General features: G+C 40.7%; 1 protein-coding gene and 1 pseudogene across 1 annotated transcript; both read left to right on the top strand.

The window, feature by feature from the left end:
- The first annotated feature begins 9,413 nt into the window (after window positions 1–9,413).
- Window positions 9,414–11,624, top strand: LOC147880144 (uncharacterized). Its single transcript, XM_087370360.1, has 3 exons — window positions 9,414–9,505; window positions 9,590–9,713; window positions 11,295–11,624. Exons 1-3 carry the CDS (start codon window positions 9,414–9,416, stop codon window positions 11,622–11,624), a joined length of 546 nt encoding a protein of 181 aa, XP_087226486.1.
- Window positions 9,723–11,223, top strand: LOC147880145 (uncharacterized; annotated as a pseudogene).
- Window positions 11,625–16,710: the final 5,086 nt, after the last annotated feature.

Genomic DNA, 16,710 nt, shown 5'->3' with positions numbered 1-16,710 from the left:
ACCATAATAAACAAAAGCCAACATAGCAAAAAATGAACCTCAATCGAGTAAGTTAAGCCATAAAATACAACCTAGATGAGGTTGATATAATTGATGGGCAACATGAACAAGCCAAGCTTAGATGCATTTGGTACTAATGTTGGATTCATGCCTTCATGTGAATTAAGAGTATTTCTTAAAATACAACCTAGGGGAGGTTGATATAACTGATGGGCAACACAAACAAAACAAGCTCAAATACGTTTGAAAATAAGTGTTGGATTTGAGCCTTCATGTGAGGAAAGAGGCATAGTGGGTGATCCAAACTAAAAGTCTTCCTCCTCAACCATTGTCAAGAGTGTTGGGAGTTGGTTGTATGCCACAGGGCAATATTTTAATCACAACCCAATGGGAGCCTTATGTATTGCTCAAAACTTTAATTTTCAACTATATACAATAGGTCACTTATTATTGTTTGTAAGGCGGCATGGGCAAGCACCATGCAAGCATTAGAAGTATAAAACAAAACAACTTCTTCAACACTCTCCACCATGATACACATTTGACCAAAAACCATGCAACCTCCTTCATAACAACATCTACTTGTATGATAATACAAAACAAGACCTAATCGCAAACAATGTACCAATTCTTGATTCAAACTAACCTAGCGTTTATTTGAAGCACCCCACTCTTCTTACTTGTAAGTACCCAACAAGTACATGTACTCTTTTAAGTCTTTCATCTATTTCATCTCCTTCCTTCATCTCCTCTAATCTTGTTGTTTGCCTTCAAATTGAAAATTTTTTCTTCATTTTGTTGTTGAAATTTTCTTAATTGTCCATGTCAAACTCTAGCTTCTTGTACTCTTGAATAGTCAACCATATTCATTAACATCTCTTCATTTTCTTGCCCATTGCTAGCTCCCTTTGTGATCTTGACCTATTTTCAATCTAGGCTTAAACCAATTGCAACACACTCTATGCATAATAGGACAAAAGCCCATATTAAACAGGTTTTCTTTTAACTAATGCCAAGTAGGAAATGTGAATGCATAATAGACTTATAACTCTTATCACAAAATTTGGCAATTCCAATGAATAATGTTCTTTATCCTAATAAGTTGCATGAATGTGGGTTATACGTGAACTTCCAAAGTGAAATTAAGCTTTAAAAACACATTCATGTTACAATGTCCCTTTGCAACAAACCACAAATGCAAAATCTATATAAATCTAAGTACAAGCATGTATGCAAGTATAGAGATGTGACTAATGCATTGCAAAATTTCCACACAAAAAAAACAAATAGGCAATGAAACTCCAAGGCCAGAAGGTGTCTTTATATGGTAGAGATATGTGAGGTCTAGCCATGTTAAGACTTCTTAACGGAGACCAACGTGTCGTGGGGATCTTCAATTGAGCTGCTTCAGAGAGCTCATCCTCCAAGCTACTTCCTTGTGGGAGCTGGTTGACTTGTAGCTATGCGGTGTTGTCACGGGCACCATCCTCCTCGAATTCTATCCATGCTACTACATGATCGTGAGGGGAAGGGGAATGAGAATAAGAGTAGAGAGAAGTGTGAGTGTGGTGAAGGGGGAAATCGATCGTATGTGTAGCAACAAGCAAGAGTAAAGGAAAGGAGACAAGACAACAACACAAGAGTGAAGGAAGCTCTCCTCTATTCCAACTCAAGTAACTGAAAGAATGAAGACCAAAGTCAACCACCTTCGCTTTTATACATAGACCTTTTGAAGGGAGGTTTAATCCTAAAACTTGGCCTTAGCCCTTTTGTCTTCTAATCAACCCCTTTTTTGGCCCACGGCCTATAATGAATGGAATACAATGGATGAACTATGTTACTTGCATAACATGCTCCCCTTCGTGGACTAAATTCCATCCTTGGAATTTCAAAACTGTTTGGGCTTTAGAATATTCGTTGTCAGATAGGCTTTTATAAGAGTGTGTCTGGCAAACAATTTTTTTGACAAGTCGGTGAAATACGGGTGCAGAGGCCAAAAATGGGTATCCACCATGTCTTCAAAAGTTCTTATATGGCATGCATGGAGATTCCTGACCCTAAGATATAGCCGACAGATCTGTTTGAGATCAAGACCTATATCTGGATTAAATGTGATCTCATGTCATAGCCCCAACTCCTATTCTTCCAAAATTGGAGATTGTTGTGGCATCGTATCAAGGAGCAAAATGATAAGCCTATTAAAGTGGCTCGCCTCTACAAAGGCTGGATCTGGTACTGCTTGATATTTTTGGTTCCAATCTTAGAGTTGTTGTGCTAGTCCGGTGGAGGTTTCTGTTAGAGCAAAATTGAATTTTGGAAAATTATATACAATGTTGGGATCTTGCTTTTGCAAGTCTCTAAATATTGTGCAATTCCACATTCTAGTCGCGGGCATGAAAGTTGGGTCAATGTGCCAATCCTTATGGGCATGACAATAAAAACTCCACGCTAGAAGTTTTTGTTGTAAAAATGTTGTTCTCCATTGTGGCTGGATCCCCATCTGCTCTACAGTTGGTGGGAAGTCGCTAGTTTGTGGTTGCTCATATCTGCTGCATGACTTTCTTGGGTGATCATCTGCCCAACACCACATAGATCGACTTATGAAGCATGTGAGGGTCCAGACATCCATTATGTCTATTAGCCTGAGGCCTTGTCTCTTGAGTTCTCCTATCTAGGTGCAAAGATTTTCCTGCGTTTGCACATCCTAGAATGTATAGACTGCCTCGGTCCACTCTCTTGGTGGCACTGGTGGTGGCTTTTGCTAGGCATCATCTTATTCTAGAACAAGTGGCACCTCCACTGGTAGATCCAAAAATAAGGTTGTGGGGGCCGGCGCAGCATCTGTATTTTTGACCAATGGATTGAGCATTTGTCATACTAGGACATGAGTATTCGTTTCGCCCTATTTATTTTTTGGAAGTGCTAGCTTTTGGGTACTGCTTGTTGGCTCCACAATGGGTGTTTCCAAAAATAGTCAGAGTTGCCTCCTTTGGACCTGTGGGGGATGGTGTGGAAGTTGAGGTGGGGAAAATGTAAGCAAGAATATGTGGGATTGGATATGTATGGAGATGAGTAGGTGTTGATGTATGGCAGTGGCTGGCGGTTGTAGTTACATCTTCAAGCGGTGGCTGAAGTGCTACAAAAATTGACCATTCGACCTGCTATTCCTCGAGGGTAAGCCCTTCTAGATATGCGATATGAGAAGTGTCATAGTTATTATTGTAATCGGTGTACATGGTGCTTACACACTCATATACCCGATTATACAAAACTATAATCCCCATTGGATTATATTGCACGATGTTGCAATCTACCAAAAATTGATAACACATTCGAGCTTCTATCCATCTTTGGGTCTGCAACCAAAATTGAGATTCAAAAGTGCGATCTTGCGGATATTGGTAATTCGGCAAGTCTTTTGGTTTGGATACTTCCATGATGGGTTTAGAGGGTGCAAATTTAGTTGCTTCCTGAATGCAACGGCACCATGAATGGAAGTTTAATACTATAGGGTGGAGGGTGGTAATTGGTAGATCTCAGTTTGATCCTCTAGACAGAGGTCACCTCGGAAAAAGGACATGGCAAAAATGGGGTGTGTATGATAGGTATACTTCTCTAGAAGGGTGGGGAGCTGGAGGGGGTGAAGAGGTTGTGTGAAGTCAATTGAATATTGTACAGAGGTGGTGGTGATGGCGTGAAAATAATAAGTCAGTGTATGGTCCACCATTCGGTGTTCCAAAGCTAGACTTACAAGGTTTGATGATGCCTCCATTACTAATCTATGTTCCATTTCGAGGTGATCATCCGATGACATTGGGATCTTGGGGATCTCCTCCAATTCGAGGATTTGCTACGCTCGTTTGTAGAGTAATCTTCTTTGCAAGGCATCCTCCAGTTACATAGATCTTTTGTGCAAATGCATGTTGGTTCTGTATGCCTCATGGAGATGGTCTTGTGTGATTCTTTCTTTTTCCCGTATGAGCTCTTCATTATGGGCCTTTATCTTTTGTAACTCCGCCTCTTTTTCCTCTTTTTCCTTTTGATGCTCTTGTTGGGCCTGTCGTAGTTGTTGTTCCAAGTCTTGTACTTGCTTGTGCAGTACTTCTTCGTTGGCCATGGATGTTTCTAAGGCTTTGTTCAGCTCCTCTTGGCTCTTCAGTTGCTCTTCTAGCTTTTTTATTTGACTTTGGTTCCTTTCGAATATTTGAAGGCCAAGCATCTGGAAGTGACTAAGAGTCTTAAGAAATTCCCTTTCCCTATCTGGTATGTCGATGTGCGTTTGTTTGTATTGCTCGTATGCTTTATCGTCTTTGTAGTGCTTGGAGGACGTGGTGGCCACAGCTTCTAATGCCCTGAAGGCATTATCATCTTCATGTTGCTCTTGCACTCTCACTCTCATTGTCTACATCTGTTGATGCTAACAGTAAGCTATTGAGTCTAAATGTGTCTAGGTCTTTCTAGGTGGGCATTGCTTGCGGAATCTCAAGTTTCGGTGTATCTTGAAATATCTCTTCTTCTTGGATCTTGGCTTTACCCTTCTCTTATTCCCTTTGTTTCCTTTTTTGTTCAACTTCCTTGCCTTGTCGGTGTTGTTCTGCTATCTGCCTCCATTTCTCTGTGGCCTCTTGCTCTTGTTGTTTCCTTAAGTCCTATGGTGGTGCTGCCCCTTCTTGTCCTTGGCTCCTTGTTGCCATGCAAGCAACTGGCTCTGTCCTTTGTTTCTTGGGCTCTGGTTGTGGCACTAGTTCTTGAAGCTCCGCTCTATTCCTATCTGCAAAGCCAAATGTGGTTTTGTCTAGTGTCCACGCAGCAAGGTGACACAACAATGGCATCAACAACATCAGATGTTGAATGATGTTGTTGTGCTAAGCACACACCTTGTCGAGTTTTTTATAAAAATAATCGGCCCAGTTAGTAACATGCTATTGGGGATATGAAGCCGTAACAAATGATTGGCTCGGATGATGTTGTGGTGGTCTAACGGCTCAACCCTTGTTAGCAACATGAGTATCTTGGTGGCCTTCTGAAGATGTGGTGATATTTCTATGAACTTAACAGCTCCTCTTTGCTTGTGGCTCTCGTAATTTGCTACTCCTTCCAGCTTATTTTCCAACTTCCTGAGGTCAACATACGGCTTAGCTACAACATCCAAAGCATATGCATTTCTAACTACATCCATACTGAGGGTGAGAGTCTTTTCTTGGCAATCAGTGGAGACAATTTTGGTCTGGTTTGTGTTTTTGTTGTAGTTCTTCACAAATTGTACAGCATAGTTCATATTTAGATGACATGGTAGTTTGAACCTCATTCTTCCTAGACCGCATGCATCTAAATGTAGAACTACTTCTGGATCTTGGAGTGCCTGGTAGCATTCTGAAGTATGGTAACACACATTAAACCTTATTGTGGGGTTGTGCATGTAGGTGGAGTGGAACACCATTCCGCCTAGCTGCTCCACCCAATCTAGCCCAACGGTGAATGTGTTGTGATTGTGATTCCTCGTTCGAGACTTGGGCTAGAGGCACTAGTTTCAGAACTGGCTTTCCATTTCTTTGGAATGACGCTAGTTGCAAGGGTTCCCCTTCCTCTTGAGGTGCCTTGTGTGCAATCTTTCCCTTCTTTTTTTGTCTTTCCATGGCCTCTTGGGCTGATATCCGAAGGGCTTCCTCTATCTCTCTTGCCTCTTCGTCCTCCAGCTATCCTGGTAGCTGGGAGTGAGTTTTCGATTGTCTACTTGTGAACTCCGTCTCCTCCTCCTAGAGAGTGTTGAAATGTCGTCGGATGAATTTTTCAGTGTCTTGGTTGGTTCAATTGCAAGTGGTTAGGAGAGTTGAGGGTAGTTTTGGAGGCTTTTGGTTGCAAGGAAAAATTGGGCAGCATTCAGTTAAGAAAAGAACCGTAAATGCAATGTGCTGTTGTTTCTGCCTATATAGAATTATTGTAGCGTGCTGCATTAATCCATTATTGCAATGCCTATAAAGAATGTGCTTCCTGTCAATGAACTTGAGTGATCAATATCCCTTTACCCCTTCCCTGACCTTGACCTTTACCTAAAAATCCATTTTTGGTGCTTCACTTTGTCATCTTGATATAGACAGATGCATTAGCCTGTTATTGCAGTGTGCCCTGTAATGATGTACATGTGGCCTAATTGGGTACAACACCATCATGAGTTTCATATTACCTGTTTATTTGAACATTTTGTGCATGTGGACCACTTACTTGGATGAGTGGCTAAGCCTCGCTGCATTAACCTATTAATGTAGCATCCCCATTTTTTGCTACTGTAAGCATCTAGTTGACCTTCCAGAGTTCTCATGGCATTATTGAGGTATGATATAACCATATGGAACCCTCTGATATGTAGAATTATGCATGTCGATGCATTAGCCGTTATTGCATCAATATCAACATACAATACATACTTGGCTTATATTGGTGACTGATGGCCCTCGACATGCTTGATGGGTCTTGTATACGTCTTGGGCACTACTTGGATGACTTTTGGTGGCAATTTGCATAGCCTTGATGCAATTCAGTATTATTGCAGTGCCCTATTTTTTGGCCCTTGTTGAACTGGTTTTAACCTTGCATTGTGCTAGGCCTTTGATTTAACTTGTATTGAAGGGTTAGAATAGTTTGGAACTCATTTTGGTAGATAGGGATTATTGTAGCGCGCTGCAATAACCTTAGCCTCTACAACCCTTCAATTATCTTGTACACTGCTGTCCTTTGACCATTTTGAGTTTTGGTCCTGTGCATTTTTTCTTTGTAGATTTGATAGGGCAGTTGTGTGTGCTAGGAATGTGCTGACTCTAATTAGTGCTTAAGCTATTTGATAAATGTGTTGTGCTTCTAGCACCTATTTTGTTATGACCTTGACTTGGACTTGGGCTTGACCTTGGTGTTGTGGGTGCTTGTGCATGTATGGTCCTGCCCTTGCGAGGTGGTTTTAGCTAAGGACCCTAGAGGGTTTGCTTTATAAAATGGTGCCCTAGCTTAGGCATTTGACCTATTTAATCGATATGCAAGACGCGACACTTGGCTCAAGGTAAAGCATTGAAGATCCAAGTGGCATACCTTGTAGCTAACATCGTTATTGTTGGTGGAATCTTGACTTGCGATGTCGTGGTGATAACCGTTTGTGCGAGATCCTTGAGCATTGTCGTGGTGTCCTTGATGATATCCGATATGTCATGTGGGAAAACAGGTTCTTGTGGCTCTACTTTCGTTTTGGAAGTAGGTTCTTGTGTATCTATTTCCTTTTCCACATGTTGTGTGCCTTTTCTTGAAGGACTAGTTTTACACACGGTAGGTTCTTGTGTGACTACCTTAGGTTTAGTCACCCTTGTGGTTGCTTGTATCATTGGCAAAAAAGACATAAATGTTGATGATGATGGAACATTTGTAACATCTACCATTTTACCCTTACCTTTGTCTATTAGAGCAAGCTCTTGTGGTTCTACCTTTTGAAGCATGGATTTTGCAATAACTTTTTTCCAGGTAGGTTCTTGTGGTTCTGCTCTTTTGCGTGGTACATTTGTTGGTGGTAATGGGTATGATTCCTTTGTAGAGTTGTTCATCTTTTGTACCCATACCATCTTCGTCTTTTTCGGTGCTTGCGGCTGCGGCATGGCACCATGTGATATTTTTGTGTTAGCCACCTTCTTATGTTTGGGTAACCATATTTGATCATTGCCTTGGTAGAAACCTTGGCATTCCAATAACGGTACTGGAACCCATCGTTGATGCGTTCTTTTTCGATGTTGCACTTTCTTAGCTCGGGATTGACGGGGTTCGAATTACGAGGGAAATGTTGGCTTTTGATGTTGAGGTTGACAAGGTAACCATACATTTCTTTTGCCCTTCAAATAACCTTGAGCTTGTAGCAACTTCTTACGAATCCACCTTATTACTGATGATGTCATCATGTTATGTGAACAAGGCATAGGTCATTGGCGAGGTTGTGGAATATCGGATTGTGTAGTGGAGGTCATAGGTGTAGGATTTGGAGTTAGAGAGGTTCTCGTGGATGAGGTGTCCTATGCTAGAACCTATTTACCTTCATCTTTTCTGATGGTAGAATCACCACTTTTTGGTGTTGGAGATTGCGTCGACGTAACTTCTTGTAGCAATGGTACTTGAGTAGCATGGACTTTGTACACCATTTTGGCTTGTTGCTTGTGCCAATCAATTTGATAGTTTGTCAAATAACACCACATATGTCCAAGGACCACGTGCTCTTCCATTGTACCTGTAGGCAATACATGAAAGTGTACCTACAGCACATGCATTAGGGGGCATTTGAACATAGAAAGGGCCTCGTAAGAATTGTTAATCCCATGAGTTTAAGCCTAATTTTTCTGGGATTAAGGAGACAAAGGTCATAAAGATGGTTGTTTGTAGGCCTAAGAGTGGAGGGTCCCACTTCTTTAAGCCCAAGAATTTTCATATATTATTCTCATTCGTCCTTTGCAAACTGTTGTGTGCATTAATATCCTTGACATGATGAAAACTTTTTTTGAGAAGAATATAGCAATTTTATCATTTCATAAAAAATTTGAATCTGAAATGCATTTAATACATTCTCTGTATCAAAATTCCTTGAGCCGCCTTGAAAATTCTCTTCTATCAATCATTAAGAGCCTACATAGTAATAAAAACCTGTCAAATTCATTCCATTACCACTCTCATCTCTCTTCGTTCAAAATCTCATGCTTGTGGTGGCATTTCTAAAGCTTTTGCTTAGAATCTTGATGTTTTGTCGAGCTCGACCTTGATTCTTCTGAGACACTCTGCATGCTCTCATTCTTATTCGCACTGAGCGAAGCAACAAATTTTTGTATTTTCTCTCAGCTTATTTGTATTCTATGGCATTGAGAGAAGTAACAAACATTCAACATGAGCAATTCCGCTAATATAAAATCATTAAGTCTTCTGCAAAGAAATACGTTATTTGAAATCATGGGCAAAACAAGAAAGAAAGACTTTCATGTTCGCATACTGAATGAGTATGCACCAATAAAAAACGAACATTTGAGTAATAGGAAAAGCAGAGAAGAAGACAACAGGGTCATACTAACTTGGATCTTTGGGTTCAGGGCGATTTATATCCCAACAATCCTTCATCGCTTTATCCTCCTTTATTCTTTGATATTCCTTCCTTTTTACAATTTGTTGGAGAGGGAGAGAATGGGCTGCTTGGGTATTGTAAGAGATTAAATATGAGTGATGATAATACTGTGAAGTTTTTGCATGCACACTTACAAAGCTTGTATACTAATTTAGATGACACTCAAAGTTCTCTACAATCTGCTCAAAATCACATCTTGCAGTTGGAAGACCAAGCAAAAGCCAAAGAGAAACAATTTGAAAAGCTAAAAGATGCAATCTCTCGAATGAAAATCACTCCAATGGGAGCTAGAGAGCGTAAGAGACCATTCACTGATATTCAAGCACTCGCAATGGGTGGTGGTGCTCGCAAACGGAGAGTCCTTGCAACAAGGTATGGTTTCTAGAAAGCAACAGTGACGTATGTTATTCGGAATGTTTATCATGTTGTAATGATTTTTTGTTTATGATATGTTAGGAATTTCCTTGAAGAAGTGACTGGTGGTGCTACTGTTGATGACTATGGGAATATATTAAGTGCGTGTATGAAGAGACGTGATATTGTTTCTATCATCCGTGATCCAAAATGGAAGAAATTACGAGTGCTCTTCACAAATGAGGTCCTGAAAGATGTTACTAAGATTATAAGCAGTGATGAGGTTCAAAACATATGTGATGAAGCGGGAATAAGCACAAAAGGGTACAATGCATTGTATCAATTACTTAAAGATACACTTCGCACACATGGTATAACAAAGAGCATTTTTCCTGCCCCCATGCATGAGTTCAATAAAAAGAACATGCCTTTGTGTACAATGAGTTCAATAATATATTTGTTGATTTGCAATGGCTTCAACGAGCCATGATTTTATTTTATGGCCTTCCTCATCAATGTAAGTAAATTTTGAGTGTTTGTATCTTTTAGTCTATTATTTTGTAGCAAGTACTGACATTCTTTTTTCTTCACATGCTAGGTGAAACTGTGAGTTTTGTTCTTAAGATGGACGAGTGTCAGATTGTGAAGAATAAGAGATTAGAAAGAATGAGTATTACACTCATGAATGAATCACTGGCATATGCCAAGTGTGAGCCATCTTTGTTGATTGATGATACCACACAAGAGACAAGTCTCACATTTAGTGTTCAATCTGAGAAAGAGTTATGGGGGCTTGGGGCATTTGAGGTGCCAAAAGAGACAAATGAGGTTCTTGCTTGGGTTTTTGATAGGATTCCTTGGATTACTGATGTCATAAAAGCACAAATTCAAGGGGAAAAATTGGAAGTTGAAGGATTGGGAGCTTTTACAGTTGATTGGCATTTGGGAGGTGACTTGAAAACAATCAAGTGTATACTTGGCTGTGAACAAGGTGCTAACACAATTAATCCTTGTCCATTTTGTATGAGGATGGTGAGACACAAAAAACGAAGGGAAGTAAGCCAAGTACTCCTCAGAACCAAGGTGATGATGACACACTAAATGGAGACACTCACAATTGGATTGGAGGTGTTATGTCAGCCAATATGCTAGCTGAGCCTAACAGACATTTAATTGATAGAAATTGGAGACCCATTATTCCTTTTGAATTAAAGAATGTTCACTTTTGTACTTTACATGCATTCATGCGGATATTTGACCGCCTGCTAAAGTGTCATATTGATTATGCCTTTACAATGCAAGGTAAGGAAAGACAACATGCAGCTCTTCAAAAGGTGGAGGATCTCCTTAACTCAATTGATTGCCATGGTGGTAATGTTCAAATTGTTACCGACAAGAAAGCTTCTGGTTTGAGCTATGAAATTGCACAAAAAGTGTCTATGAGTGGTGGTAAAGCAAAACATTTTTTGGAAAGACCTGAAAAAACAAAGAACTCTGCAAAGCCTTGGGAGCTTTGGAAGGATCTATGTAACTGTACAACCTTTGACTGCACTGAACCAGGTCTTGTGGTCACTCGTGAAAAGGTTTGGTCTTCATTCAATAAAATGGTGAAATTGATGAACAAATCAAAGACTACCTCTGAAGAGCGCAATTGTTTTAAAGAGGTGCTTCGAGAATTTACAAAGGCCATGGTGCACGCATGGGGTGAAACGAACATTATACATTACATGGTATAATTTCATCATTCTTTAAGAGGTTGCTTTTTATAGATCCTGATTATGTCATGACTTTCTCTTTGCTTTTGCAGCATATATTATATGCCCATGCTGCATATTTCATGAATGAATATGGTTCCCTTGACATGTGGAGTACACAAGGAATGGAAAAGTTGCATTATCGAGCCAGAGGAGTATACTTCAAAAATACCAGACATGGAGGAGGAAAGACTCACTCAAATTATCTTATTGAGATGTTTAATTGGTTTTATAGATATACTTTTGGAAGGAAGTTATGTATGGAAAAAGCTCAGACAAGCAAAATAGCAAAGGCAGTTAGAAATGAAGCTAAAGCAAAATCATCATTGAAATGGAGAGCCGGCACAGGACCGGCACGGCATGCTGCATGGAGATCTACATGAACACGGGAAGGAAAAATTTGGAAATAACTTGTAATGATTCTGGAATAAATAATATTACAAATATAAACAAGCTTTCATAAATACATTGTTAGAGCGAACCGCTCTTCAGCTTTTTGACACTTGACTCTTCATCATCTAGCATGTCTCCTCTATAACGTAAGAATTTTTTTCGTGTGTAACCCTGTAAGGATTCCACACTTTTCATACCATGCCCGAGGGCATAGGCAGTGTAACACAAAAAATATCGAGCTCTGGAAGGCCAGAAACCTGGACCGTATCCGAAGATACGAATTGCTGCAGTTTTTTCAATAAGCATGATCCTTGTTACATTATTTGGGATAAAAGAATAGCCCATGTATCTAGAAAGGGCTTTAAGTGCAAGTATAGGGATACTTGCGTCATCAGAATATTTGTTGTGAAAAACAACAAAAATTTCTTTGTCAATAAAGGAGGCATAATGAGCCAATGAGGCATCAAGTCCCAATCTCTTTCGATCACTAGTACCACGTGACAAAAAACTGTTTGGATCAGGAACCTCTATCTGCAATAAAGAGCAATCACAGTAAGTAAGAGGATCAATTGGCAACATAAATAGAGGGTTACAAGATCAATAAGAACAAAGGTAGAAGTGGGTAAAAGGTTTAAAGAGGAATTACCTGCTTATTTTCATTAGCCTTAAGTTTCTCTGCTTCCCAAAGATTGGAAGAACCAATCTCTTTTTCTTGATTCAAGGATTTCAACCCTTCTCTTCCAACCTCAAAAATGCCCATGCTCTTTTGAAGAGCTATAAATTCCTCTTCCGTAGGAAGGGAAGCTTCACCTTCCTTGGCCTTTTGAAAGCATAGAGCAAGTGCAGTGGGGGCCTCAACAAAATTCTCGGTCACTTCAGAGTCCAGAGATAAAAAATCCTCTTTGTGCTCATTTTCTGTGTCGATAAAATCTTTGGTTAAATTGCACATATCTGCGACAATGGCCAGTGCGTAGTCCTCTCTTAAATTACATAGTTTCTGTATATGTGACAAGAGAATATAATTTTTGCCGTTGATGAAAAAGGATGGCAAACCAGGAATGACAAAATTTTTGGTAACAAGCTCCTGTGAAACAAGAGTTGAGTTGATATCTATTATTGTTGATGCTTTGAAGTTTGCGACATCGAAATCCTCTGTGAGATTTCTTTTTTCGACAGGAGAGACAAGGTCAAAGACCTCATCTTCCTCTTCAAGGTGTGTTTCAAAATCATTGGGTTTTTGAATTTTGCCTGGGCACTCATCTTCAAGAGTAGGATCTTTCGATTCAGAGTGGAGAAATAAATAAGAGAGGAAGGCTACATTTAATTCCATCATCATACAATCCTTGTTGTGTACCGAACAGTTGATTTGAATGAACTTCACTTCCCTTTGATCCGGAAAAATATACCATCTCTTCTTGATGCTAGATATTTCCGATGCTGTTACACCCAAGCTGACATAGTGAATGAATTCTAAAGAGTCACGCTGCAAAATTTCTTGACCAATGACTTTGTTGAAACTCTTCCACTCTTCTTGAAGTGAGGTCGAAATCAAAGACATCAATGTCTCCTTTAGAACGAAAGGCACGTTGAACATTGGATAGATATTGTCAATGTAATCCTCTTTGCCTGCCTTGCTCAAAAAATCAAACAACTTCTCTTTTGGCGAGGGATCATCCTTGACCTCCTCTAAGAGAATATCATCCTTGTCATTATCAGGATTATAACCAACAGATGACATACCAATATTCGACATACCCTGCAAGGAAAAATGAAAAAAAATGACATACCACGTTGCCGACATAAATAATACAAGTTAACGAGAAACTCTTAGAAAAAACAACACAAGAAAACAAAGTAACTTTCCAAAGAGCTAGCAATAAATATGCAACTCAAAGGAATTTCTAAAAAAAAACTTCACCAATTATAACAAAGAAACTTGCAAAAGAAATACTCAAACCGTGGGCAGAAGACCGGGGGTGAGGATACATGGTTTACGCCCACGGTACGATAGGAAAAAATCATATGTGTCGAAATACCGTTATCGCACCGCCGGCGGACGCAATGAAATAGTCCCATCTCTACAGCTCGTGAACGAAAAGAGATCGCGAACGAAAAGCAACTCATCGCACGATGGGAATTAAGAAGACACACAGTTTTTTGAGAATTTCGGCTCTTGATTGAGGAAGGATAACAATAAGCCAAGTGTGAGGACAAATGCCTCCACCTACGGTGCGATAGGAACGATTCAAATGTAAGATGCCATCTCTTCACAATGAAAAAGAACTTGTGTTAAAGAGATCAACAACAGAGCGGCAAGTACATTTTCAATCGGAAAGAGGATAGAAGACGCACGATCGGAGTGGAGGAGGGATGCAATTATCCGAGAGAGAGGAGACATGGCTTCCGCCCATGGTGCGATAAGAATGATTCAAAAATTTCGAAACAGCCTTATCGCACCGTGGGCAGAAGCAAGGCTTTCTTCAGTTTCGGTACATATTGTAAATGGAGGAGGGATGATATTCTGAATGGAGTGTGGATGACAATTCCTTCCGCCACGGAATTAGGAAGACACACAGTTGTTTGAGAATTTCGGCTCTTGATTGAGGAGGAAAAACAATAAGCCAAGTGGGAGGACAAATACCTCCGCCCACGGTGCGATAGGTACGATTCAAATGTAAGATGCCATCTCTTCACAATGAAAAAGAAACTGTTTTTTCAACTTGTGTTAAAGAGATCAACAACAGAGCGGTAAGTTCATTTTCGATCGGAAAGAGGATAAAAGACGCAATTATCCAAGTGAGAGGATGACATGGCTTCCGCCCATGGTGCGATAAGAATGATTCGAAAATTTCGAAACAGCCTTATCGCACCGTGGGCGGAAGCAAGGCTTTCTTTAGTTTCGGTACATATTGTAAATGAAGGAGGGATGATATTATGAATGGAGTCTGGATGACACTTCCTTTCGCCCACAGTGCGATAAAATTGATTCAAAACTTTCGAAACACCTTTGTCACACCGTGGGCAGAAAGATAAAAAATTGACTATGGAAACAAGTCATTAGGCAATACACAAGTCACTAGGCAATACACAAGTCACTATGGAAACATACATAAGTCATACACATATTGTCCTCGCCCACGGTGCGATAAGAAGGAATCAAATGTGTCGAAACACCATAATCGCACCGTGGGCGGAAGCAATCTTAACGTCTGCAACGATCATTGCAAGATAATTAAAAGGATCAAAGAGAAAAGAGCAGTCTGAGAAAGCATTCTGAAACGATGCAAGAGAAACGATCCAAGAGAAACAAGCAGTCTGAAACAATCAAAGAGAAAAGTGCACCTTCAAGAACGTAAAAGATTCGGTCGGGAAAGAATAGTGGCTCGCGGAGGGATAGATTCGGCAGACGAAGCAGTGATTCGAAAAAGATGGCACTCGATGGCAGTGAGGTAAGTCGAAAAAAGATGGTAGTGAGGTAAGTCGATGGCAGTCACTGTTTCGAAAAAGGATCAAAGTAACAAGACTGGATTTATATAGTCCTGCTTCACACGTGCACAGCTCGCCACGCATCACAAAATCATTGGCAAAAAATTAGGGCTGATGTGGCATGTACACATGTTCAATGCCCGTTGGTTCCACGTGGACATATCCGTTGTCAACACGTGCGGATGAAGTCACGTTTATCGCACGTGTGTGGCCGCTTCTATAAAACCTGTTTTCCAAGATCATTTGTCGTTTTCTGAGGAGCGTGCAATCTACAGTGTCATTCAGTTTCTTTTGCTTCGCATCTACGTCAGCTCGCCCAGCTCTCTCAGCACCTCGTACTCCCTCACGGAAGCCTCAGATCTGCAGAAGGTGCATACATATCTTTTTCTCAAATCCACGGTGACAAGAACCAAATCTTTATGGCTTAAGACAATTTACGATCTTTCGGAAAACCCTTATCACACAGTGGGCAAAAGCACTGTGAGCAGATTTATTGCTTCTGCCCACGGTGCGATAGGACTATTTTATAACTTTCAAAACACGCTTATCGCATGGTTGGCAGAAGCCCCTTGAACTATGTCCTGTCTCCTCGTCTTGTTGTTTCTCTTTCATTTGTGAGCCTACAACGTCATGAGGCACTCTGAACGCATCTTCCGTCCACGATACGATGGCGCAGATCTGAGATCTTCGGATTACCTTCATCGCACCGTGGGCGGAAGCACCGTCTAGGGAAAGCATTTGAACATTGAATTTTGATTTGCGTGTTGGTAACGAATGCTTCTTCCGTTCACGGTACGAGGGCGCAGATCTGAGAGCTTCGGATTAGCTTCATCGCACCGTGGGCGGAAGCACCGTGAGAAGACTTATTGCTTCCGTCCATGGTGCGATAGGAGTATTTCATCTCTTTCAAAGCTCGTCTATCACACGGTGGGCAGAATGACACTTAAGTGTGTCCTCTCTCCTCGTCTTGGTGTTTCTCTTTCATTTGTGAGCCTACAATGTCATGACGTGAACGCATCTCCCATCCACGGTGCGATGGCGCAGATCTGAGACCTTCGGATTGCCTTCATCGCACCATGGGCAAAAGCACCGTGAGAAGACTTATTGCTTCTGTCCACGGTGCGATAGGAGTATTTCATCTCTTTCAAAGCTCGTCTATTGCTGCACGGTGGGCGAAATGACCTTTAAGTGTGTCCTCTCTCCTCGTCTTGGTGTTTCTCTTTCATTTGTGAGCCTACAATGTCATGACGCACTCTGAACGCATCTTTTGTCCACGGTGCGATGGCGCAGATCTGAGACCTTCGGATTACCTTCATCGCACCGTGGGTGGAAGCACCATCTAGGGAAAGCATTTGAACATTGAATTTTGATTTGCGTGTTGGTAACGAATGCTTCTTCCATTCACAGTGCAAGGGCAGAGATCTGAGACCTTCAGATTACCTTCATTGCACCGTGGGTGGAAGTACCCTCTAGGACAGCATTTGAACATTGCTTATTTATTTGCATATTTCTTTTCTTTTGGTATAATTTCGGATGTTAGTAGACGTTTAAGATTTTTAAGTCTTCTTCTACGTTCTGGACATTAAATTT

The sequence above is a fragment of the Dipteris shenzhenensis genome, chromosome 32 (assembly GCF_047967505.1).
Source record: "Dipteris shenzhenensis isolate YYH24624 ecotype China chromosome 32, Dip_SZ_1.0, whole genome shotgun sequence".
NCBI lineage: Eukaryota > Viridiplantae > Streptophyta > Polypodiopsida > Gleicheniales > Dipteridaceae > Dipteris > Dipteris shenzhenensis.
This window is presented reverse-complemented; position numbering and strand designations above follow the sequence as displayed.

Excerpts from the sequence above, each read along its gene's own strand:
- LOC147880144 (XM_087370360.1), top strand. The coding sequence starts at position 9,414 with ATGGGAGCTAGAGAGCGTAAGAGACCATTCACTGATATTCAAGCACTC. Across the intron at positions 9,506-9,589 it reads CGGAGAGTCCTTGCAACAAG|GAATTTCCTTGAAGAAGTGA; the intron begins GTATGGTTTCTA and ends ATGATATGTTAG. Across the intron at positions 9,714-11,294 it reads CAAAATGGAAGAAATTACGA|CATATATTATATGCCCATGC; the intron begins GTGCTCTTCACA and ends TTGCTTTTGCAG.